General features: G+C 40.4%; 1 protein-coding gene and 2 pseudogenes across 1 annotated transcript in view; 1 reads left to right on the forward strand and 2 right to left on the reverse strand.

Annotated features, from left to right (window-relative positions):
* LOC149254871 (selT-like protein) overlaps positions 1–20,514 on the reverse strand; it is a 92,186-nt gene extending 71,672 nt beyond the window's left edge. Inside the window, exon 1 of the mRNA XM_089460249.1 lies at positions 20,281–20,514. Coding sequence (XP_089316375.1) covers positions 20,281–20,451 — 171 coding nt within the window. The 5' untranslated portion in view covers positions 20,452–20,514. The remainder of the gene's footprint in view (positions 1–20,280) is intronic.
* Positions 1,146–2,951, forward strand: LOC149254872 (CBBY-like protein; annotated as a pseudogene).
* On the reverse strand, positions 2,821–3,523 carry LOC149254873 (uncharacterized; annotated as a pseudogene).
* Positions 20,515–27,500: the final 6,986 nt, after the last annotated feature.

The raw sequence follows: 27,500 nt of genomic DNA on the forward strand, positions 1-27,500 counted from the left end.
ATGTCAATGAGTGCCAAGGTACCGGAGTACATCTTGCGAAGTGCGAATGGATGTGTCGAGGTCAAGCCACTTGCAAGATCTGAAGATCAAGGGACATTGATGTATTCCCATGATCGCCAGCGAGAGAGCTTGCCATTAAGGCATGCAAGCCTCTAGGTACTCAAAATGAACTCTAGTCTATTTCCCAGATAAGGTGTTGGTGTCGATGGGGCAAGACTTGTTGAAAGGTGGGCCTTAAGGAATCCCACATCAGTCAACGCGAGTTTGTACAAAAAGATTTGGTAGGACTATAAATGGAAAGAACCCACGGACAAGCAGTGTGGATCAGCATGGCTAGGAGATCAAGGTAATGTGATCATGGAAAGGGAATGAGTTTTATTCAGAAGGCAAACTAGAAGGAAAAACTAAACTGAAAAGGATAAAGGGATGTATGCGATTCAGAAACATGAAGTCGTGAAAGATAAGGAAATGGAAGATGGGCTGCAACACAAGGATGGTCTAGGTATGTGGAAGGAAAAAGGGAAGTAATCATGACGCAAAAGGTGTGTAGTGGAAAATGTCATGATATGTGCAGTGAAGAATTTGTTCCTTCAAGCGTCCAATGATGCATGTTTCATTGTGATTTCGAAAAATCACTTTGCATACTCTGAAAAACTTAGCACCATTCCTGCATAAAAATTGTCATCTTCGTGTGCCATCTCCATCGATCATTCCTGTATGAAGTGACTTCAAAAACAAATTAGCTCATTTTCAAGAATTTATGAAATGTCCATTTGTAAATTATTTTCGAAGTTACTCTAATTGTGGATGAAAAAGGTGTCGCATCGTAATGTTGAGCTTTCTGCATAAGCTTCTCGTTGTCCTACACATAACACCAATCTCATTTCACTTGTTAGTATATCTAACTTTTGCCCATAAATTCACAAAAAAAATCCAACATACTTTGATTCCCTCCCCAACTAGAAATATTGCATGTCCCCATGCAATGTATTCATTGATTGTGCAATACTTGTTCAAAATGTTTTTATTGGTTTGCAGGAAAATTGATTGAAAACATTTGAAAAGGCGTTGTATTTGGTAGGGAACAAGTAGTGAGTTTATGAATGAGGGCAATTTTTTTTTTTTGTTAGTCTACATTAAAAGGATTTAAATAATATTTTTGTAAGTAAATTGAGTTCCAACGTAATGTCTCCAAATAAATTCAAAAACAGAATATGGAACCAAATTCTGATTTTACTGTTGAAATTTATTCCCTTGATACATAAACAAGCCACGAGATCGAAATACCATTAAAGAATTCTGGACAACCAATTCATCATTTAATGTTTCCTTCCAACATAAAGTGTCCAGATAAACCAAATTTCCGCTGCAAAAATTGGAACACCAACACCAATACTAAAACAGGTCCACACAGCTATACCCAACTTCAGCTTTTGATGCTTCATCCTGTCCAGGTTATACATGTGCTCTGCATGAATATAAAACGGCTCTGAATGCTCACCATGTTCTGCCATTTTCTTTCATCCTGTCGAATGTACCGATCGGGAAACTGGACGGCGAATAGCGGTATCAGAAGGTTGAAACCTCTCCTCCTGTCGCCATTCCTGAAACAGAGCTTTAATAAGTGATTCAGTGAATCTTTTTGAACTCACAAAAATCGTTAATGGCCTCACTGTTAGGATTTAGGGGTTATGGGATCATAGGGAGCAGAAAGAATCCCTCCATTCAGCGCTGGCCTCCATTCTTGGATTAATAACTGCAAAATCAAATTGTTATCTCCTCCTATGGGTATGACAAAAATAGCAATTCGAACATGGAGTTGATCGAGCAATTTAGCTGCAGTTTGGATGGGGTAAATGCACACATCGAAGTCATGCAAACGAAGTCAGGGCTGGCCATGCGGGCCTTTCGTTCTCATTTTTGGGAATTAAACTAGATGCGTTTAAGCTCAGTAATTGGACCACAATCATGTCATAAGAGGAAGATGAAGAGACGCTGCTGGTGAAATTTGAATGCTAAGTGCCAGGATTCCCTGCGGATGACGACGACGAAGCCGGAGATTGCTATTCTCCTCGAAGTAGAAGGGGTTCTTGCTGATGTGAACCGCTCCAGCAATCGTCATGCCTTCAATGTAGCTTTTCAGAAATTAGGATTAGATTGTGCAAATTGGACAAAGCCAGTTTATATGGATCTAGTCAGGAAAGGAGGGGGAGATGCGAAAAGGATGCTGGTTTTAATTTTTTTGAGAGGATTGGGTGGCCAACATCATTGCCAACTGATGAGAAAGAACCATTTTTGAAAAACGTTATACGGGAAAAGCATCGTGCACTACGGGATTATGTTACAAGTGGCAATCTAGCTTTGCGTGCTGGAATTATGAAGTTTTTAGATGATGCACTTGGGGCTGGAATACCGCTTGTAATATTAGCTTCCTATAGTAGGAATGGAGAAGATGTTGCCAGGTGTATAGCGGAAAAGTTGGGCTCAGAAAGAATGAATAAAATTAAAATAGTGGGTCAATCAGAGGTTGAAAACAGTTTTTATGGACAATTAGTGCTGGGAAAAGGAGTTTCTGCTAGTCTTGATGAACATTTAGCTAATGAGGCAACGAAAGTTGTTGCTGCTGAGAAGCAAAGAGTAGCAAAGGAGGTGAACTTTGAGTTAGCTGCTGCCAAATGGAAGGTTCCTTTTGATAGACAGAAGGCCGTCGATGCAGAATGCTCTCGGTGTGTTGGGTGTCTTAGATTAATTGGGTCTGCCCAAAGAGCATTGTCTTTATACAAGGATAGATTTGTAGCTGCATTGCCTGAGTCTCGGCGTTCAAGTGCTGATTTCAGTGTAGCTCAATCAAAACAGCAGCTAAACCAGAGTTTATAACTTTAATAACTCTCCTAAGTCGCCACATCAGAATGAAAACTTCAGAAGCGTCGGACAATTCTCACCTATTTTTATCAAACCAAACGGAGTAATTCCAAAATGACCCTTTAAACCCAATTCTTGGATATTCTCACAGTTTTTAAGGCTTTTCAGGGTATCATCAGACAAATAGCGTTAAGCTTATTACAAACTCTAGCCATGGCCTCGATACCTGAATCCTGCAAATTGTGTATGGAAGTCAAGGAAACATTCTCGAACATGGTACAAGTTTTCACAAAACTCACAAACCCTGCATTTGAAATGCATTCCTGCGGTTGGGCACGGTTCCCTAATGATAATATACGTAGGTTTTTAAGGCATTTGGAGGCCATCTGGAGATCTTGATCGTGCAATTGATCAGTGCATCAAGAGAGATTCAGCTGCTTAACATGTTTGAAGCGAGGAAGAAGAGAAGGGAGGAGTACATGCGACCTAATTGTCAACCTCTGGGCTAATGATGTCGGCACCTCGTTCCAGTCTTTGCAGACCATGGAAGCCGAGAGCTGGTCCTGGGAGCATTCAATCCGCATTAACATGAGGGACAGCATTCCTTTGTCCCTGAGCACGATCTCCATGCCGCTCTGTCTTGTCCAGAAAAAAAAATCGTGGGTAGGTCAAAACTCAGACACTGAACAGGGCTCGGCTTATCAGCGACTCAGCGTGGATTTGTTTGATGTTTTGTATATACAACGAATGATGCAGAGGTGTTTTTGATTTCGCTGGCTTTTTTTTTTTTTTTTATATATGTTTTGTGTTGTTTTGTTTTTATGAATGCGCTGGTTGGTTTGGTTTGGTTTTTTTTTTTTTTTTTTTTTTTTTTTTTTTTTTTTTTTTTTTTTTTTTTAATTAAAAGTCTAAAAAAAAAAAAAATTGGAATTAATCCTATTTTTAAAAATGGTAATCCTATCTTTAAAAACAAAAAAAATGGTTAGTTGTTAAAATTATTTTTTTTTCTTTCTTTTTTTTTTAATCAATGAAAAACTAAAATTGAGAAAGAAACTAAACTTTCTCTTAATTTTTTTCTTTTGCAACAAATGGACATAATAATTTGCATATCGAAAGATGTTTGTGCTGAAGCATATTGCAAAACATGAATTTATTCTTGAAATTAGTCTATATCATCCTTATTTTCTGATCCTCGAGATCGTACAAAGACGCAGGAGGAGAGCATACTTATGAAAGCAAATGTTGAAACCTATTTTCTGATCCTCGAGATCGTACAAAGACGCAGGAGGAGAGCATACTTATTCTAGGTAAAAGCAAAACTGAAAATGAAAGCAAAAACTAAAACTGAAAGCCTACCTACTCTATACTAATTAGAATTTACAAATTAGTTACGTGTAGTTAAACTTCCAATGAAGCCATTCACGTAGCAGTAGCAACAATAGATTCAATAGCAATTTGTCAAATGAAAAATGGCAATATTCGAGAGTGGATGAGTCTAGTTGCTGTAACTGCAAATCAACTAAAAAATAAAAAGATGAATCTAATCTAGTACTTACCTGGAACCATTGTTCGATAAAGCTTTGATAAGCACAGTTTCTCTCACTCAGATCATGCTGTAACTTCTGTTCTTCTTCTCCAATTTGCTGCTCTTCTTCCTCGATCTCCTGTTCGAATGATTGTTCGCCATCAGATACGCAGGATTCTTCAGACGTTGAGTCTTCATTTATTTCTTGGGGAGTAGTTGAACCTTTAATTCTTGTCAAGATCTCCTCTTCCAAGGAAGAAGAGATCCCGACTTCTGCTAGGATCTGAGTGAGTAGTTCCAAGCTGAAACTCATTGTTAAATCATGTTGAAAAAACAAAAAAAATCAGCACACTAAAAATTGAATTAAAAACAAAAGGACCACAGAAATAATCTTGAATTCAATACTCAATTAAACCCTCTTACAAGGACTGCTCATTAATTGAGTAATCGAATGCTTCAATTATAACCATGAACCATGAATTCATCAAACACTCTTCACAGTTGCGAAAATCAAACACACTTGCAGAAATTAAAATTCACACTTGCATAAATGTAAACACACCCTACATGCCCTGATCCATAAGAGGTCGAGCCCATTACGGTATCTCGAATGCGATGCGTAGGTTGTTCCCCACATCTTACCGCCTTAACACCTCGGAGTTAGGAACATGTCTAAACACACTTGCATGAAAAATCAAACTAAACTTCAATCCATCGTACCTCCCCGGCAACGGCGCCAAAATGTTGGGTGAAACTATGTTCGTTTAATCCCATTGTAGTACTTACCCAACTATTTAATTTGTCAATCCGAGGTCCGTAGACTTACGAGACACATGCACTATATATGCAGGACTGAAGTGGAACTAATCTAATCTAATCTAAATTATTGAAATCAAATTAAAGCATTGAAACACTAACTAGAAAGCAGGAAATTGCATAAAGGAAAATAAATACAACATGTGAAGAAGTGAATGGCAAACAACATATGTGAGCTCACAAAAATAAAACTATGTCAAATTATATTACAAGAACTAAATTACAAATCATGAAGGCATAACAATGAATCAAAGTTAATCTATATTCTCTATTATTCCTTATTCATCCCTTCAATGAAGAGAGAGCACTCTCTTATATACATGAGGAAGATAACCTTTCCATAATTACATATCAAATATTCTCTCAAGCACTCTCAACTAGTTTCCCGTTATTACAAGATATCATCGCACAAATCTCTCAAACATGATCCCACAAATCTCTCACATATCTTGGATAGATATGCCAACCAAATCCTCCATGTTTTTCTCCTAATTATCTCCTTTAGGAATTGGATAAGATATGTCTCCATGATTTTCTCCTTAGGATAAGATATGCCTCCATGATTTTCTCCTTAGAAAAAGGCTTGCATAATTATCTCCTTGATATGGTGGAGGATTAATTCTTCACATATTTCCTACACATCACAAAACTCACATATTCTTGAGATATATATAAAAATATGTACATTTTCTAATAATTAATCATAAATTCACTTAAAATACAAAAATGAATAAAATGGAAAATAAGAAGGTGAAACCCAAATGTATGTATGAAAGTGATACGATAACAGGTTAATGGGATAATGAAATGTAAGGAATAGTGAAGAAAAAGGTGGATGAAAATATGACATTTCTGAGTCCCAACAGCATCTCAGCGAGTTTTTCAAGGTTGAGAGAAGGCAGAAATTTCTAGGTTATATTCTACTCTTCTAGCACAATAATAAGAGCACTTTTGGGTGTTACTATGCATAGAAATCTACACATTTATCAGTCAGAGTTTATGATTGTGTGGAGGCTTAGAATTCAGTGTAACTTGGCAGTGTCTTCTTCAAGCTAAAAAGGGAGATAAGTTGGACATTATCTCTACTTTATAATTAATTTCCTTAAGAGCAATAAAATCCTCCTTGAAGACTGGATTTCCCTTGTGGGTTTTTCTAGGGTCTTTTGACCAAAAATAACTGTGTAAAATGTTTATTTTCGGAGTGTGCTTGCTTGCCATTTTTTCTTCATATCAGCTGGAGAATCAAATGTGTAGAGGTAGCTTAAATGTTTCAAATAAATTTGTAATAAACATTTAAATCAGCTAACACATTTATTGGGGTTGTGGGTATGAAATTTATACAAAAACTTTGAAACTGTGAGGTGGCTGCCAACATATAAATTTTTCCTACATGGTATTAGAGCTTGGGAAGCTCCAAATCTGAGAAAGAAAGCTTTAGATCTAAGATTTTCTTCAATGGATAGAAGAGACCAACAAGCACCTTCTGCTAAAACAGTGAGAATGTCAGCCTAAAACCATCTTCAGAAACCCAAAGGACTGTTGGTTGAGAGGGAGGAAGGTTGCCTAGTGACAGATCTGTGATAGATGTAACTATTTGGTGTTGGTTTGAAGGGTCGTCGCGACTGGTATAAGGGTAGAGGGCAGACTGGCAGGGCAGAAATGTTTGGCCCCTAGAAGGAGAGCATGATGCTTTTGTTTGAGGAGTTGGAGGTATGGGACATTGTGGAGAATGTCATGCAACCTCCTACAAATCCTACTCAGTTTAGTGAGTTCAACAAGAAAAATATAAAAGCGAAGAGAATCATTCTCGATGCCATCAGAGACCACCTATTCCCTCATGTGGCCGAAAAGAAATTTGCCTACGAGATGTGGGAGTCCCTAGTCACACTACACCAAAGTTCCAATGAGATCAAAAAGATGGTGTTGAGGCAGAAGCTAAGAAGTACCAAGATGACTAAGACTGGCAAGGTGACCTCATACCTTGTTAAAAAATCTAGGGCAATCAGATTAGGTGATTTCTCTATAATGATAACTACTTGTGAATGTTTTTTACTTCTTAGATTAGGATCTTATTTTACTTAAGTTATTATAGTGTTCTTCTTCATCGAACAGCTACCAATACATAAACCATAAAGAGACAAGAGACACAGAATGTAGGCTATCAGCCAGGGCCAAAACCTCTCCTAATTGAGAGGAAAACCCAACCAAATTCTTCTTCTTATAAAGACTTCAATTGACGAATACCAAGACCAAGACCCTTGACCTATTCACCTCTCCAAGACCAAGTCACAAGGCTTCTTAGCTTGACCCTTTCCTTCCTTGAGTCAACGATGGTCAAACTACTAACTCTTCTTTCCTTCTAGGCTACTCCTTAGATCTCAGCTTCCTTCAAAACCCTAGCACGTGTGAATGATCAACTTTGGAACCTTGATTCCCTTCGCTTTAGGTGGAGGCTACTTCCTTGGCAACTCGGCTTGAGATACACCTTAGTCTCCTCCTTGACTTGACCTTCCAATGGGACTGCAATACTTCGGCTTCTTCTTGCAACAGACAACATTTATCCTTCGCACGTGTGGAGAGATTCAACCCTAAATCTGAAATACCTTCAGTGATGATCTTTCTTTTCTTCGCTTGATTCTAGGCTTCTTCCCTTGTGAACTTCACACTTTTCTGTCTTCTATACTTGACCAAAATTCTGACTTCAAGTGGAGGCCAAGCTGCCCTATATATAGTGATTAGCCCATCAAATAAGCCGACTTGACAGTGATCTAGGCCGACATGTCTTTAGGTGGAGTTCCATTGCTTCGTTTAAGGTCGACTTGAAGAAGGTGCTTGAGCTTGGTCTTGGAGGGTCTTTAGACTCTTTCAATGACACATATACAAATGTAACATGCCCAAGAAGGGTCCTTCATACATGACATTGACTCAATTTTACTTTATGACCAATCCTAAGGGCTCACAATGGGAGCCATTACTAAAAATAAAATTCCTTGCTCATGAAACCCATGAGACAAGCATTACAATAATAATTTTATTTTTCTTCTTTACATCAATTACATAAAATCACAATTACACATGTCATTATGAAGACTGAACCTAGTTACACTTTTCACCATACCTCAATTACATAAAATCATAATTACACAGGTCATTATGAAGACCGAACCTAGTTACACTTTTCAATATATCTCACCAAGATCTCTCAGGTGAGAGATGAGTTGGATGCAGTGAGAGAGGTTATCCCCAAGGACTAGTTGGTCAAAATCGCACTAGATGGTTTCACCTAGCAATGTGATGGATTCATACATGGGATTGTGGCAAGAGAGTATTTTCCAGACTGGAGGAGGCTATGGGATGATTTTATCCAGGAGGAGACCAAAAGGAGTGCCAAGAGTGGCAGCCAGAGTGGTGGGAGAGATGAGGAGAAGAAAATTTTGCCCTTGCGACTAAGGGCAAGAAGAAGAAGTAGGGGTCCACCAGTGGGGCCAAGCAGCAGAAGGAGGAAGAAAAGTCTGAGAAGGACATCAGCAAGGTGAGATGCTTTGCTTGTGGGAAGATGGGTCACTATGCATCCAAGTGTCTCGAGAAGAAGAGGAAGAAGAAGGATGTGGCAGCATCTGCCGAGGTGGAGGAGTTCGCCTCGAGGTTTGACACAGAGTTTGCACTAGTGGTGAGCTTAGCCACTAGTGCTATATCCACGAGTGTCTGGCTTATAGAAAGTGGAGTATCCAGCCATATGACTGGAGAGAGGGAGCACTTTACCAGTCTTACATAGCGTTTAGACTTGGAGGTGGTGCTTGGAGATGACACCAAGGTCAAAGCGATAAGAGTAATATGTAAGGATTTGAAGTAAGATGTAGTCGTCATTGGGACTAGTTCCAAGTCCTTGTTCAACAGCTTCCCTTAGTAATTGCTTTGCTTCACTCTTGCTTGGGCTTTGTCTTCACCTGAGCTCTGATACCATGTTAATTTTAGATAACAATGGTATGTTCTATGCTTTAGCACAATTTACTTCAATGTTCCTTATCAGCCCAATGACAATTTCCAATTATATTCAGTAGCAATCACATTAACTTAAACACATTGATAGTAAATGCAGATAGAACATAAAAACATGTGCAGAAGACAAGCCAAGACAAGAGGACACAAGATATGGCGGATGCCAAGGACAAACCCCAATGTGGGGAAACCCTTTGATCAAATCTTCTTATTATTCTTCAATAGTTCAACAGAGAGAGTGTACAAATATCAGAATTACATGCCCAAAACAGTCCTGCCAAATTAGCAGTCAATGCAGCCCTAACCAGAAAGTCAATGATGGTCAAAGCTACCCCAAAATGCCCTCCAAGCTGCTCGGTCAACAGCAAAAGAATTCGACCTGCCAAGGAAGTCAAAGTCAACCCAAAAACAACTCAGTCAACATAGTCAAACCCTACTGTAATTTCTGCAGTCAAATCAGAAAGTCAACCTTAAAGTCAACTCAGTCAAACAATCCGCAAACACCTCAAAAATCGTGCCAATCAATGTGGCCTCCAGAAATCAAAATTTTTCCCTCCAAATCGAAGTCAAAGCATGGTCAAACAAACCAAGTCAATGTTGGTCAACGCTGCCCTAATCCCTGAAATTTTCGGCCTCCAAAACAGTCCTGAAATTTCGCCCTCTTCCACATGTGTGAAATAGAGAAGTCTCCAAGTTGTACGAACCAATCAAGAGAGGAGAGAGAAGATAATGTGATGAGTTGAGATGATATATAAATGAGAGAGAGGTCACTCCTATTTATACACTTCGTTAAGGGTGAGGAGGCACATCCATTGGGCTTCATGAGCCTACATTTGATTGAGGCCGACCTTGACAATTTGTCCATGAGAAAGAATAAATTCAAAATTCCATTTCAGATTGTCATAATGAGATGATCTTTATATCAAATTTTTAACTCTCGAAAAGAGGAATCCAATGTAATAATCATCTCCATCATATGAGTTGTCCTAAGGTGGAAGTTGGCCCTAGTTGCCAATTTTAACACTCCCTCTCAACTAGGGAGAATTCCACCTGCCAATACAACTGCCATCATGCCATCTTGTCCCATCCCTGTCATCACTTCCCTGCTATGCTTTGCTCTACTCTGCTGAACCATGAAGTAATAATGAAGAAGAACCGATCGAGAGTGAGTCATAAGATCATACCACTCTCCACTGACAAAAGTCAGTCCTTGATCCCAGATCAAGTTGTTGAACACCATGCATCCTAGTCATAGGAAGTACGGCAGTACACAATGCGTCCATCGGTAGCACTATGGTCCCTAACCATCTTTTTCCAACTCATTGGCTGGATGAGAGGTACTCCCCATGAGTCTCGGACTCTATGGGTAGGATGTGTGTCGGGGCATCAACAAGAGAAGGTGAACCACTCATCTCGCTCATATGCCATAGGAGAAGGTGAACCACTCATCCTATGCATATGTGAATCATAGTTGAAGGTGAACCACTCACCCTACATGCATGTGTCTGGGTAGGGGAAGGTGAACCACTCACCCTACATGCATGTGTCCAGGTAGGGGAAGGTGAAACACTCATCTTACACACATGTCAATCATAATGGGGTATCACAGGGGAAGGTGAACCACTCACCCTGTATCCAGCACACCACTAGGGGAAGGTGAACCACTCACCCTATGGTTGCTCATAGCTCCAAGAAGTACCCCAAGCCCCCAAGAGCTCCCAAAGCTCTATGTCCAACTCATACGAGACCCTCATGGGAGGGTCATTCCACAGCTCCAAGTCTCTCCCGGAAGGTTAATAATTTGACCTTCCCCAAAGGCTTCATGAGAATGTCTGCGACTTGCTCATCCTCTTGATGTGTTGGAGCCTTATTTCTCCCCATTGTAACATATCCTGGATAAAGTGGTGTCGGAAATCAATGTGCTTGGAGCGGTCGTGGAACACGGGATTCTCTTATAGGCGAATTCCACTCTGGTTGTCGCAAAAGATCACGGTGGTATCTAGCACACGCTCAAATAGCTCACTGAAGAGCTTTCTCAACCACACTGCTTCACAACAGGCCATACTCCTAGCAATGTATTCAACCTCGGCGGTGCTTAGTGCAACTGATTTCTACTTTCTGCTCATCCAAGATATTGAAGCAGACCCCAAAGAGAAGCAGCACCCAGACGTGTTCTTACGATCCACCACACTGTCAGCCCAGTCATCATCTGTATATCCATGTAGCCTCAAATTCCTAGCAGTGTATCTCAGTCCATAGTGGATTGTGCCCTGGAGATATCTCAAGGGATTCTTAGCAGCAATCCAATGAATGTGATGAGGCCCAACCATATATTGACTCAACGTATTCACAGCGAAGCATATGTCAGGACGGGATTTGACCAAAAACATCAGGGCCCCCACAATTTGATGCTACTCGAAGGGTTTGCCAATCCGGGCCCAGCAGCGCTTCCACATAGCCTCTTAAAGTTGAGTTCCATTGGAGTAGTCACAGACTTGCAATCCATCATCCCACATCTCTCAAGTAGCTTCGCAATGTATTTTCCTTGAGAAAGGAAAATCTCACCTGCCTTTTGCCAGACCTCCAACCCTAGGAAATAACGCATCAGTCCTGGGTCCTTCATCTCGAACTCGAAAGCCAACTCCCTCTTGCATTGATGAATGAGAGGGTCATCACCTGTCAGAAAGAGATCATCCACATAAAGGACCAGAATGAGAGGTCTGTCATTTTCAACCTTGAAGTATAGGTTTGGGTCCGCATGATAGTTATTGATCCTCTCATACCAAGCCCTAAGGGCTTGCTTCAACCCATAGAGGGCTTTCTTCAACCTGCATACATGTGTCTCACGATCTTGAACCTCGAACCCCTTGGGTTGTTCCACATAGACTTCCTCTTTAAGTGAACCATGCAAGAAGGCAATTTTGACATCCATTTAGTGTAGGCTCCATCTTTGCGAGGCGGCAACGGCTATAATCGAACGAATGGTGGTATATCGGGCAACCGGTGCAAATATCTCATCATAGTCTACTCCTTCCTTTTGAGAGAAGCATCGAGCTACAAATCTGGCCTTGAACTTTTCAGCACTCCCATCAGCTCCATGTTTGATCTTGTAGAGCCATTTTGAAGTGACCATTGACTTGTCCTTGGGTCTAGGAACCACATCCCATACATCATTCTTCATGATCGACTCATGTTCCTCGTTCATCACGTCTTTCCAAACTTGTTGCTTTATGGCTTCTTCGAATGTGCAAGGCTCAGATTGTACAATGGTACTCATGGCAGCTAAGTACCCTTGGTACCTATTCGGCTTCTTGCTTTCACGAAATGTCCCCCTCGGTGCAATATGTTTCTTAGCATCTTCAAGAGTATCTTTGAGCCACAAAGGCCTTTTTCTTGAAGTAGAGGGCTCACTAGGAGGTGGATCAATGGGATCCATCAGGCCTTCAACATCGGGCATTGACTCATCAGACAGAGGTTCATCCTGCTTTTCTGCATCAGCATCATCATTGTCCTTCCTAGGAATAGGAAGATCTCGAATCTTTCTAAGAGCAGAATCTTCATCGAAAGTGACATCATGACTTAATTCCACTTCCCTTTGACCAGGCACATAGATTCTATATGCCTTCAAAGTTTCATTGTAGCCCACAAACGTTCCTTTCTTCCTAGATGCATCTAGTTTGTTTCTTTTCTCTTTCGGCACATGAAAATATACGGGACAACCAAAAATTCTAAAATGAGAAACATCAGGTTTTACCAGTGAAAACTTCAAGTGTCTTGAAGTCCAAAGCTTGATGTGGGCATCGCTTTTGGACATACACAGCGGTGTTGATAGCTTCTCCCCATAAGAACTTTGGTAGACCTTGGTCATGAACAGGGTTGCTCCATACATGATGTGAGAAGAAACAGACTCAATGAAAACCACGCAGAAAGCTTGGTTTTTGTGCACTACAACTTGAGGTTGTTGAGTCATTATTGTGATCGGGCTTATGAGGATCCAACATATAAAATTTGGAACAACCACCCAGAGGACGATAATTTGGAGGTTGGCACTATACATCTTGAATAATTGGAAGCAGAACTTATGAGAGATGGTGATGAAGCAACAACAACCATGCCACCCCCACCATCCAGTAGCAGTGCCAGTGCTCGAGTTTCAACATCTTTTCCTTTGTTGTTGCCGCCTCCATCTACATCCTCACGTGGAGGGCATGTGCCTTCTGGTTCTGGTTGTGCGACTATGCAGAAGGAGACTCCTAGAAGACCACCACGACCTGCTCAAAAATTAGACATTTGTCGTGGCAAGAGGAAGCTGTAGATAATAGATTTACTTGTCTTTTCTAGTTTCTAGTAGTTTTAATAACTGTTGACTCTTTCATATTTATTATGATATTTTTTTTAAACAATATATGACAATTTAAGTTTGAAGTTTGAAGTTGGCAATTATAACTCATTGGTAATGAATTATGAATATGATGCTACGTGAAAGTTGAAAGTTGTTTCATTTCATGTTAGATATTCTTTGTTGTAATGGTTACACAGCTTACAAGTACAACTTTGGTGATTAGTTATGAAATGTTATATATTGAATTTTGAAAGCTTGAAACTTTAAGATTGATGAATCCTGAGACTCAATATGTTGTATGTTACTAACTTGTGGACGTGGTTGACGGAGAATATAACTTCTAGATGATTGTTGTTATATGGTTCAATCTATGTTTTTTATGCTTTTTATATCTAATTCATCTTTCTACATGCTTTTGTTGACATATATGCATCAAAATATAAAAAATATATATAATATATAAAAATTCGCTCTCAGAATCGCTCCCAAATCGAGAGCTTCTGAAAATGTCGCTCTCGCTCCCAAGTAACCTTGATCATGAAGAATCGCATGATAGTACGGTTCTTCCTTTCGGCAACACCATTTTGTTCAGGAGTATATGCAGTAGTGGTCTCCCTCTCAATGTCAGCTTCTCTACAATAGTCTTTGAATTCATTTGACTCATTCTTGATCCCATTATCAGTGCTCAATATTTTGATATTTTTCCCTGTTTGATTCTTGACCAAGGCTTTGAAAGAGTGGAACCATTTGAACACTTCATCCTTCTTCTTTAAGAAATAGATCCATGTTTTGCGAGAGAAGTCATCCACAAAAATAGCATAGTACAAATATCCACCCAAAGATGTCACGGGCAACATACTTGATAGATCAGAATGGACCAATTGAAGAATATCAATGGTTTGAGTTTCACTTGAGGGGAATGGTCCCCTTGTATGTTTTCCAACTTCACATCCCGAAAAACACCTTCATGATTTAAGTTAAATTCGGGCATACTTGTGACCATCTTCCTTACATCATGTAAGGCTTTGAAATGAAGGTGAGCAAATCTCTGGTGTCATAATTCGGATTGAAGAGAAGTATCACAAGTCATTGCTCCCAATGGACTTCCTCCAACCGGATAGCGACCTTCGACCTTGAATCCAAGAGTGAATGCATCTCTTAAGTTCCTTTGCCAAACACGAACCATATCTAAGACTGAATGCATCTCTTGGATTCCTTTGCCAAACACAAACCTTCCCATCACTGAATGTCACCTTAAAATCTTTGTCTTCCATTGCAAAAATGTAGATCAAATTCTTTTTCAGATCAGGTACATATAGTACTTCTTGTAAATGGAGGGTTTGACCTTGATTTAAGTGAAGAGTAACAGTCTCAATTCCTTTCACGAAATAAGTGGCATTATCCCCAAGTATAATCTCCATATTAATCATCTTTTCAATCAAGTTTGAGAGAGCTTCTTTGTACCCAGTGAAGTGCCTTGAGGCACCACTATCAATCAACCAATGATCCAATGTATCTAAAGGAGAGGCGATGGTGAGGGCAGAAATAAGATAAAATTCTTTTTGCTTTACAACATTAACTTCTTCATACCTGGATTTTCTTGACTTCTTGGGAGGATGACCATTTCCATTCCGAGCAACGGGAGCATTCCTCTTTCCTTTGTTGTTGAACCTGTTGTTCCTTTGATTGCCATTGCCTTTGAAATTGTTGTTATTGTTGTCATCATCTCTTGGAGTATCCTTCTTATGAGGACACTCTCTAGCGAAGTGGCCAAACCTGTTACAATTGAAGCATCTTCCTTTCCTTCCTTCTTGGAATCCCGGTTTGAACCCTTGACCTTGATTTCTAGGACCAACATTGTTTTTCCTCTTAGAATGAGCGAAGAAGGCGGTAGGATTGTTTCCATTTGAGGGCATGTCTCTTTCCATCATCCTTATTTCTTCTTGAGTGCATCTAGCCAACAATTCATCAAATCCCGAAATCCTGTCATTGTTGAGGATGGTAGTGTTGAACACATCCCATTCTCTTGTAAGGCCTCCAAGTGCAATAAGAGTGAGCTCCTTGTCACCAATGACTTCTCCAATAGATAAGAGATCATTCTTGATCTCAGTAATCCTCATGAAGTAGGATTGGATGGATTCTCCTCTATCCATTTTGATGTCTTTCAACTTGTTCTTGAGAGTACTTGATTCGCATTATTTACTTTGAACATCCCAACCAGCTTGTCATACATCCGCTTAGATGTTTCCAAATCAGAAATATAGGCAACCAAAAGCTTATGAATAGAATCAACATTAATCTTCTTATTAGCTTTAACCTCACCTTTCTTGTACTTGGTTTGTGCAACAGCGGATGCATTTGAAGGAGGCTCTGCTATCCTTCCTTTGACATAGTCCATGGCATCATTTTCTTCCAATGTCAAATCTAGAGTCATCTTCCATGCATGATAGTCATATTTGTCCTTGAGCTTGTCCTCGGATTTAAAGTAAGATGTAGTCATCATTGGGACTAGTTCCAAGTCCTTGTTCAACAGCTTCCCTTTGTGATTGCTTTGCTTCACTCTTGCTCGGACTTTGTCTTCACCTGAGCTCTGATACCATGTTAATTTTAGATAACAATGGTATGTTCTATGCTTTAGCACAATTTACATCAATGTTCCTTATCAGCCCAATGACAATTTCCAATTATATTCAGTAGCAATCGCATCAACTTAAACACATTGATAGTAAATGCGAATGAAACATAAAAACATGTGCAGAAAACAAGCAAAGACAAGAAGACACAAGATATGGCGAATGCCAGGGACAAACCCCAATGTGGGGAAACCCTTTGATCAAATCTTCTTATTATTCTTCAATAGTTCAGCAAAGTGAGAGAGTGTACAAATGTCAGAATTACATGCCCAAAGCAGTCCTGCGAAATCAGCAGTAGTTAATGCAGCCCTAACCAGAAAGTCAACGGTGGTCAAAGCTGCCCCAAAATGCCCTCCAAGCAGCTCGGTCAACAGCAAAAGAATTCAGCCTGCCAAGGAAGTCAAAATCAACCCAAAAACAGCTGGGTCAACACAGTCAAACCCTGCTGTAATTTCTGCAGTCGAATCAAAAAAGTCAACTCGGTCAAACAATCCCCAAACACCTCGAAAATCATGCCAATCAATGTGGCCTCCAGAAATCGGAATTATGCCCTCCAGATCGAAGTCAAAGCATGGTCAAACAGTCCAAGTCAACACTGCCGTAATCCCTTTAACTTTCGGCCTCCAAAACAATCCTGAAATTTCGTCCTCTTCCACATGTGCAAAGTAGAGAAAGTTGTACGAACCAATCAAGAGAGGAGAGAGAAGATGATGTGATAAGTTGAGATGATATATAAATGAGAGAGAGGTCACTCTTATTTATACACTTCGTTGAGGGTGAGGAGACACATCCATTGGGTTTCATGAGCCTACATTTGACTGATCACACTGGGAGAGGTACACTGAGTGTGATTTGCTTTATGGCTTCTTCGAATGAGATGATCTTTATATCAAAATTGTACCTCTCCAAAAGAGGAATCCAATGCAATAACCATCTCCATCATATGAGCTGTCTTAAGGTAGAAGTTGGCCCTAGTCGCTAATTTTAACAGCCCTTGATCCCTAGGGTTGAGTTTTCCCTCTCTAATGACAGGACAAGGAAAAGGAAAAGGGTTTACTCTCATTATTCTCATGAGATTTGAGGAGAGGAGAGCAAGCAGGACAAGTTTGCAGGTCTAAGGAAGAGTTTGGAGGACTGAGAAGAAGGTAATTGAACTCTATAGTCTAGCCCAAAATTTCAGGAGCAGACTGGCATGCATCCCGAGAATTTAACGTTGTGTTTTTGGGCCAAATTTCTTGCATTTCCAGGCCGAGTTAAGGAGGGATTCCAGGCCAAGAAAGAGCTGAAAGCAGCATGAAAATTGAGGTCCATCTCTGCTATGTTTTCTGGGTTTGACAGTGAGAAGTTTGAGGCTCCTTCAGCACTAATTTCGAGGAATCTCAGCAAAGTTTTAAGGCTGAGAGAGGGCAGAAATTTATGGGTTAAATTCTGCTCTTCTAGCACAAAAATCAGAGCACTGTTGGGTGTTTCTATGCACAGAAATCTATGCATTTTTCAGTCGGAGTTTATGACTGTGTGGAGGCTTAGAATTCAGTGTAACTTGGCAGTGCCTTCTTCAACCTAAAAAGGGAGATAAGTTGGACTTTATCTCTGCTGTGTAATTAATTTCCTTAAGAGCAACAAAATCCTCCTTGAAGACTGGTTTTCCCCTTGTGGGTTTTTCCAGGGTCTTTGGACCAAAAATAACTGTGTAAAATGTATATTTTCTGAGTGTGCTTGCTTGCCATTTTTCTTCATATCAGCTGGAAAATCAAATGCGTAGAGATAGCTTAAATGTTTCAAATAAATTTGTTATGAATATTTAAATCATCTAACACATTTATTGGGGCTGTGGGTATGAAATTTATACAAAAACTTTGAAACTGAGACGACTGCCAGCATATAATTTTTTTCTACAAGCTCTACATGCACTTCTTACAGAAACAAAATGCTTGACAGCAATTATCAGATTCCATGTACAACCCTTTCTGAAGCTATTGTCTTATTCAACCAGTAGGAAATGAACTAAATCTGTTCTCTCTAAGAATTCAAAAGCCCTTAAATGACAAAATGGAAAAGGTAATCAATTCAATATGGCATACACGCTCATACTGGAGAATGGAAAATGTGTTTGAACGCACTTGATGTTTTTCCTCGGCAAGTTTAACAGTGATAAGCTATAATTAGCAAAATAACCAGACAAACACTGCATAGAAGTATAGAAAGGGCGAATGCATCCCAACGCATAATAATGCTCATTGATGAGTAACACCTGCGATTTTAATAAGTGGGAGAATATCTGTGAATAACCCCCAAAGATAATAAAAAGAAAGAACCATAGGCAAGTGTGTCTAAGAAAAGGAAAGACCCATAGGCAAGTGTGTCGAAGAATGGGTACAATAATCTCCTCTATGTATACTAATTTCTCACTCACTGTTCATGTGGGCCCGGTTCTTGGCTCGAGGATCTTGATTCTTAACAACCAGCCAATGTATTCATATCCTAAGAAACATTGACATAATGGATAGGATTAGTGCTAATATGTCAGATCATTATCAACCCACTGCTTAATACCTATGGTTGTTACTAACCCAGTGCTTAATATCTACGGTTACCAAACCTTGAAAAAAAACTGCCATATTAACAGATAGACAGATTCAATCCCAAAGAACAAGTCAACGGGGCATTGGTTCGCCAATGAGGCCAATGAGTATTAAGCCATCTGCCATCCAACAAGTCTCTAATCCCAGTGTGATCTGCCCAACACCAATGACAAGAGTTTCAAAGAGATGAAGTCAAGGTGCAACTTGCAAGTCCTAAGCAGGTTTGGCAGGACAGCTATTATACTAATAGGACTCGTTGAGAATGACAAGTACTCGACGAGTCAACTCAACTCGTCAGCATGGAAAGACTTCTAGAGATTTTCTGCAAAAGTAGCCAAATTTGGTTAAGTGGAGTTATTGCTGAGTCAAAGCCGAGTTTGCTACGTTAGCTCAGTTATTGCAGAGTTTGTCGAGTTGAGTTTGTGCAAGTCAAATTTTGACGAAACAGCTACCATGGTAGAAGGACTCACCAAGTACGACAAGAACTTGGAGAGTCCTCTCGACTTGTTGGCGTGGCAAGTTGAGTTGAGATTTTCGGCAAATATTCCCCAATTTGGTCAAGCGTCAAGTTAGTGTTGAGTTTCTGCCGAATTTAGTAAGTTAATGTTCAGTCTGCTAAGTTAGCCAAGTAATTGCTGAATTTCGAGCTAACCCCAAACTTGTAGGAGTTTCTCCAGTTAATGCCAAATTCTTATCGAGCTGAAAGGTTTTGCGCAGTTAGCCAAGTTTTCGCCCAGTTTTGCGGAGTTTACGTTTCTTGATTTTGGAAGTTATGTTCCCTGGTTTTATGGGCCAAGTTATCACCAAGTTTTTTCCATAGTTTTCATAAGGGACGCAGTTAACTCTCGATTTTTTATTTTCCAGGTTGTAGCCAAGCGCAAGTCGTGTGAATTTTGCCACACCTTGGCCATGGCACCAAAACAAAAAGAATCAGGGACATTATGTTCCCTAAGCCGAGTTATCGCCCATTTTTGTCTCTCGTTTTCACAAGGCACCGAGTTGACTCCCCAATTTTTTATTTGGCAGGTCGTTGCCAAAGCCAATTCCTGTGAATTTAGTCACACCTTGGCCGTGGCACCCAAGCCAAAAGAAGTCCACTCTTTATAGTGGCGCACTTCATGGCATATAAATTGAAGCAGTTTCAGCATAAGAAAAATAATAATAAATCCAGGACGTCCAATTGTGCATAGTTCACCTCCCGCCTTATTGCGATAAATTTAGGAAATTCAAGAAAAGGTTCTTACAAAATTATTTTTAAGAGTATTCACGAGGGTTTGGTGAAATTCGAAGACGCAATTTCGAAAATCACAGGTTCACAATTAAATATACCTAAAACCCTAACGCTATGGGTTACGGAACCTAGGCCACGCTCTAACAATGGAAGCAAGAACAAACCCCCATATAATCGAAGCTTGCATTTCTCGATTAACAAAATACATAAAGAAATACTTATCATCTACTAGAATTCAGATCTGAGAGGCAAAACATGTGCAGCAAACAAATGGAAGTGTCGATCGTTACCTTGAAATCGGTATGTTTGAGGACTTCTTTAGGTATAGGGATCGAATCCTCCGAGTGAACATGGTGGTGATGGTGGTGGGACTTACCGGGCGGGGGATGGAATGCATTCAGTATATCAGAAATAAACAGAAACGCACAAAGTCCCGTTATCAACAGCTGCACCTTCTCCATTTTTGCTTCAGTGTTCCGCCCTCTCTTCTGCTGTGAAAAGAAAAAGCCTCAGAGAAAGACAATAAAATAAACAAATAATGGAAATGATTACTCTACTGAATAATAAGTTTTACTTAGTGTTATTTATTGTTTAATTTTAAGGTTTGTATTATTTAATTTTAAGGTTATGGTTAAGTTAGACACTAATGTAATGTAGTGTGTGATTTTTTCGTTTGTGGGACAAGGATAGTTAGGTCTTTCAAGACATACATATTCCAGATATCTCCGGGTTTTGAACCTGTTTAAGAAGGAAACACTATTTAAATGATATAGAAAATTAAATTTATGATGTTTTAATAATAAAGATATTTCAATATTAGGACCCTTACAAATAAGTTTATTATTATTATTATTATTTAGCTATATTGAAATTTTTTTAAATTAAATTGAAAAAATATAATTCACATATAATTTAATGTTTTTTTAATGAAGTTTAGTCATATAATTAGTGTAATTATTAATTTAGTTTAGCGGTTGTAATGAGGTTTTTGTCATACAAATAATGAAAGTTTAAATTATGATGGTATAAAGTTTTTATGTGTATTTGTAAAGTAAGATGTATGATTTTAGGGGATTTTGGGGAGGTGAGAATCTAGGGCTTTGTCGTTGGTCACCATGGTGGGGCGCGGAGGAGGGAGATCAGCTCCCTCCTACAGTCAAGTGGTTGCAGACAGAAGCAAGGGAGTTGGATCACATCACTTCAAGAAACCAACGGAGGTGGTAACAGAGGCTAAGAATACAGAAAAATCGGAAACTATCAGACCTCAAGGACAGGAAGAGAATCATGAGGAAGCTAGTAAGGAGGAGAGGACAGAGGTTAGCAGTTCGAAAGTTGCTCCTATGAGTACATCAAGGGTCTGTAAACCCAAGTCGACCACTATTCCTCAAGTCGTTTTAAGTGACCCAGCACTGCAGGTACATAGAGACCACATGTCGGAGTATGCTATTATTTGTAAATTTATGGGGATTTGGCCGACGAAGAAGGCTTTGCAAGCATGGATAAGGAACCACTAGAAACCAAAGGGGGAAATTGACCTTCACCTTGGGTCCAAGGGCTTCTTCACGGTGGTGTTCACAAGCGTAGAGGATAAAGACAGAGTGTTCGAAGGAGGACCCTATTTTTACACTTCTGTAGGCCTTTATACGAGACCATAGGTAATGAACTTTGTCCCAGAACGAGAAACTTTCACCTCAGCGCTGGTATGGATAAGACTATATTCCCTTCCTTTAGATTATTGGCTGTCGAAGTCTTTAGCGGCTATCGGCAACAAGCTAGGGCATTTTATTAAGATCTCATATGCTACTCTAAGAGGCAAATACACCTCCTTCGCCCAGATATGTGTGGAAATGGACTTATCTGGGGCACTTCCGGATGCAATCATTTTAGAAGTATATGACGAGGAATGGGTGCAGGCAGTGGACTATGAACACGTCCCATTTAGGTGTCGTAAGTGCCATGAGCACAGGCACCTATACAGGGACTGCCCATTGAACAAGCTAGAGAGCAATATGAAAGCCACTACAGGCAAGGATCCCAAAGGTTTTACTAAGGTTGGGGGTAAAGGAAAAGGAGGCAAGCGGTACCAAAAGAAAATTAATGAAGACGGACAACCAAGTCACAATAGTTTCAAGATCTTAGAAGAAGAAGTTGAAAACAACGGGACAAACCAGGAATCAGAGAATATTCCCACTGAGAAGGAAAGTGATACTAATATGGAGGAAATACCATAAAACAACAAACAAAAGGATGATATGCCGAGCATTATGGAGCTCAGTAGGGACCACGAGATGACCCCAAGTGAGGCTGGAACAGAAGATCATGAACTGCAGGAGATTCTATCGAGGGGGAATTTAGATCTAGAAAAGTTTCTAGAGCAGGGAATCACCAAAGGGGTAGACTCTCTGCCAAAAGAGGAGTTTTACAGGGTTCAACAGCTCTTCCTCTGGAGATCACAAATGAAGTGTTCTGGAGGCAAAAGAAACCATGATAGCCAGGAGAATATGGGAGTGAAAACGATGGAGGATACACCAATGCATTCTTCCAAGAACCCGAGTAGGAAAAGAGGAAGAAAAACACAGAATGAGTTGCTGACCGAATGTGGGAAACTTATGATTAACTCAGGTAAGATGAGGGATCTTACCAGTTACTCCTTTACAAACCTTTCTTAATGAAGCTTACAACCTGGAACATTAGGGGTCTAGGAAGTAAAAGGAAACAAAGAACTCTTAGCAATAGAATGAAAGAAGAAAAATCAAATATGGTTTTTATTCAGGAAACAAAATGTTTGATGGACAAGATCAGAGAGATACACAGCAAATGGTTAATCAAGTATGAGTATCTAGAGGTTAAAGTGGATAACTCGACGGGTGGGATTCTTACTCTATGGGATCCTCAAAAACTTGGAATCCTGGATGCTGAAGCTTCTAGGAACTATCTATCACTGGTGATTCAACCTTTGGGTGATAAGGAGATCTACATGATCACTAACGTCTACGGTCCTCAAAAACTAGAAGACAAACTTAAGCTTCTCACCTCCCTTGAGAAGCTGAGAGAGAGATATCCTGATATGCCCTAGATTCTGGCAGGGGATTTCAATATGATCAGATCTCTTACAGAGAAAAAAGGCGGTACCAGAAAACTAGGCAGAGATTCCATTGCCTTCTAGAACTTCATGAATAACATGGGGCTAGTGGACACCGAAACAGTAAATGGCACTTTTACTTGGAATAATAAGAGGGGAGGGGATTTTCAAGTCGCCTCTAAACTAGATAGATTCGTAATCTCAAAGGACCTATTTCTCAAAGGCCTTGATATGTCAGCTTCAATCCTTCCCTTCAGAGGCTCGGACCACTAGCCTGTCCAGCTTGAAGCTACTTTCATGGGTACACCGAGGAACAAACCTTTTAGGTTTGAAAATGTCTGGCTCTCTCACCCTAACTTCACCAGCAATATTGACAAATGGTGGGCGGAAGATATGCCCATTCAAGGCACTAAAATGTTCATGTTGCAGCAGAGACTTAAACACATCAAATATAGGCTTAAAGATTGGAACAAAAAAGAGTTTGGTAATATTTTTAAAGCCAAAAGAGAAGTTGAGCAGAAACTCCAGGAGATTAATCAAATCATCATCTCAGAAGGTTTTATCGAGGAACGGAAAATTCAGGCTGACTCTCTTCAGAACGAATGGGACGATCGGTGCATGCAAGAGGAGATTTTCTGGAGACAGAAATCGAGGGTGCAGTGGATTAGAGAAGGAGAAAGAAACACGAAGTTTTTTCATAGATCAACCTTGGATCACATATCTCATAACAAAATTTCAAAACTTAAAGATTCTCAAGGGAAAGAGCTCGTCTCTCACAAAGAAATGGAATCTGTCCTAGTTAAACACTTCCTTAGCATAACAGAGGAGCCTCTCGTCGACAGATCTCGATTCATTAACAAATTCACCAAGTTAATTCCTAAGCTTGTAACCAGGGAAGACAACCACAATCTTAACAGGCCAGTGTCTAAAGAGGAGGTTAGTGAAGTTATCAATGAGATGCAAAATGGGAAAGCTCTTGGCCCTGATGGCTTCAATGTGGAATTCTTCAAAGCTTGCTGGAAAACAGTCAAACAAGATATCCTTGATGTTGTGGAGGACTCTAGAAGATCCAAAACTGTTTTGAAAGCTCTTAATGCCTCTTTCATAGCTTTGATTCCAAAGCAGGAAAAAGCTATGACACCGGACAGATTCAGACCCATAGCCTTATGTAATGTGGTGTACAAAATTATTTCCAAAGTGATCGCTAACAGACTCAAGCCTCTTCTTCCTGCTCTCATCTCAGAGGAGAAAACTAGATTTGTGGAAGGAAGACAGATTCTCAACAACATCATACAAGCTCACGAGGTGGTACACTCTCTTAAGAGCAATAAGCAAGCTGGTATGATCATGCAGCTTGACCTAGTGAAAGCTTATGATAAGCTAAGCTGGTCTTACATCAGGGCAGTGCTAAGAGCTTATGGCTTCGACCACAACTGGATAAGATGGGTTATGGCCCTTGTATCCACGACCAGCTTCTCCATTCTGCTTAATGACTCTCCCTCTAGAACCTTTATGCCTTCTAGGGGTCTCAGACAAGGGGATTCGCTCTCCCCCTTCCTCTTTGTTCTCATGATGGAAGGGCTAGGCAGAGCGATCAAAATGGCAAATTCTGAAGGAAGAATCCAGGGTTTGAAACTTGCTCCGGATGGTGCTGCTTCTACTCATAAACAATTTGTTGGTGACACAATGTTGCAAGGCATTCCTATGGTCAAGGAAGCCAGAGCTTTCAAAGAAATCCTGAACAACTTTGCATTGGCCGCTAGTACATAGGTAAGCCTTGACAAATCAAAGGTGTTTTTTTTAACATTGACATTGCTATTCATAGGAACCTCACCAGAATTCTTGGGTTTCAAAGAGATATGTTACCTTCCAAGTACCTTGGAATGCCTCTTACTGACAAACCTCTTAGCAAGGGAGTGTGGGTGCCGATAACTAATAAACTTCAGGACAAAGTCAAGAAATGGACTTGCAGGTCTTTGAATTTGGTGGGGCGTCTTGTGCTAACTAAGGTTGTCCTGCAGGCTATACCCATTTTCATGATTTCAGCTCTTCCTGCTCCTAAAGGAGTTATGCAACAAATCAAGAGTATTCAACGAGATTTTCTTTGGGGCAAAGGGGAAGAGAAAAAGAAGTGGGCTTTGGTAGCTTGGGACAAGCTCTGCAAACCTAAGGCCCATGGTGGTTTGGGGCTTCATGACCCTGAAATCCTCAACAGAGTTTCGGGAGCCAAACTTTGGTGGAGGTGGCTCAAGGAATCGGCCACCCCTTGGGCCAAGCTTTGGAAGCAGAAATATGCAAATAATTGGCAAGAGAGTGATCATATCCGAATGTTAGGGCTCATCAAGGGCTCCCACATTTGGAACCTTGCTTGGGAGAATAGAGCCATTATCCAGAAGCATAGTTTCTAGGAGATCTGAGCTAGGAACCTTGCACGGTTTTGGGAGGACAACTGGCAGCAGGAACCAAATTTGTGTAGGGAAGAACTAACCGCTCTCAAAAATGACATTGACAACAAAGGTTTACTTATGGTAAGTGACTTCTAGGATCAGGCAAGGTACAATGGTAAATGGAGAATGTGGAAGGATCTTGATTATAGTGAAGAAAGCCCTTTGAAGGCCCAGGCGGATTCTCTTGCTCTTGACTTGGAACAGAGGAATATTTTGGTGTCATCCTCGTTTGACCAACTGAGATGGGGCCGAAACACCGAAGGCACCTTCAACCTCAAAGAAGCTAAACACATGGCCCTAGGTTTTGATTATCCAAACCTTGATCAGGTGTGGAATGACCTTTGGCAGAACTCACGATGGATGAAAACCAAGTTGTTTATGTGGTTGGTTCAACAAAAGAAAATTATCACATGGGAGAATCTTCTAAAAAGGGGCTTTGTTGGCCCATCCAAATGCCATCTATGTGGCTTACAGGAGGAGATGATGGAACATTTACTAAACCTCTGCCCCTTCACCTCTACCTTGTGGGATTGGGCGACCTTAGTCTTCAGGCAAACTGACAAGGACAGACTCAGCATCACCAACACTTTGAAGAATTGGAGGAAAGACTTCTTAGGTAATGAAATCATTAACAAGGCTTGGACTCTGGTTCCAGGCTTTATTATCTGGGATGTCTGGAAAGAACGCAATGGCAGGATTTTCAAGAACAAAACAGGCTCGACCCAGAACATCATTGTCCAAATTTTACGACAGCTCAAAGATACAGTAGGAGCCCTTGTGTGGAAAATTCCTGAGGACCCTCCTTCGCCCCAGGATGCTCGCATACTGCTGCAGTTGGGTCTCCATTCTCTAGTTCCCTAAGGCATTGTCAAGGGTGTGAGCAAAACAATTGATGGTAAAGATATATGGCAACCTCCTCCTCATGGTTTTTTGAAAATCAATATAGACGGGGCCTCTAAGGGCAACCCAGGGATGGCTAGATTTGGCGGTGTCATAAGAGATGAGTAGGGGCGCATAAAGGATATCTTTCATAGTCATTTGGGGACTGCCACTAATAACATGGCGGAGCTCATGGCCTTAGAGCAGTGCCTGGAAATCCTGATGGAGTCAAATTTACACAACACCATCATTGAAGCTAACTCTGAATTGGTCATTAATGCGGCCAAGAAAATGTGTAATGGAACAACACCTGGAAAAGTGTCAAAACATTGGAGGCTCTCGCAGGTCTTTCAACGTATTCATTCCCACTTGTGAACCCTGAGAACCGTCAGCTTCGTTCATGTGCGAAGAAAAGCCAATATGTTAGCTGATCATCTGGCGAATGAAGGAGTGCTATGTAAGGAAAGCTATATTCGGTATGACTGGAATTCTATACCCTTTGGTAAATTGCGTGATGATTGTCAATGACAGGTAGCCAAAGACATGGCGTACTTCCAGACCATGAATAATGAGCAGGAGGAAGACTAGCGGGAGTTGGAGAGCGCGGAATTCCTTGAGTTGGGTTGAAGTGCCGTAGTAAATCATGATTGTCGATCCCACAGTCAATGCTTATGTCATAGCTAACTACGGGGGTTGAGTGTTTGGTAAACAACGTGCTAGTTGAAGGGCCGAAGACCATAGGATTTGATGGCTCTCGTTATCGAGTTTTAAAATGATCGGAGGTTAAGTCTAAGAGTGGACCCAAAGTTTTATAGACCAAGGTTTATAATCTATATTGGCTCTGTGAAGCGGGCAAGTGTCGCACAAGTTTTCCGAAGCAATATCACTGAGGACCGTCAAATCAAATGGGTTTTGATCTACGGTACAGGTTCATCGTGCAACTCTGTTGATCGGAGAGAATATCAACCGTTTGATTGAAGGTTTGATCAACGTTGGAGATTGAGCGATAAGAAGTGGGGAGATTAAGCGATAAGAATTGGGGAGAGAGCAATAGTTTGAACTCTTAGGAATAATGACCAGGGGTCTAATTTGGGTTGTGTGT

This window comes from Pinus tabuliformis, chromosome 7 (genome assembly GCF_031772625.1).
Source record: "Pinus tabuliformis cultivar Carrire ecotype Pingquan chromosome 7, CPIR1, whole genome shotgun sequence".
NCBI classification, from domain to species: Eukaryota; Viridiplantae; Streptophyta; class Pinopsida; order Pinales; family Pinaceae; genus Pinus; species Pinus tabuliformis.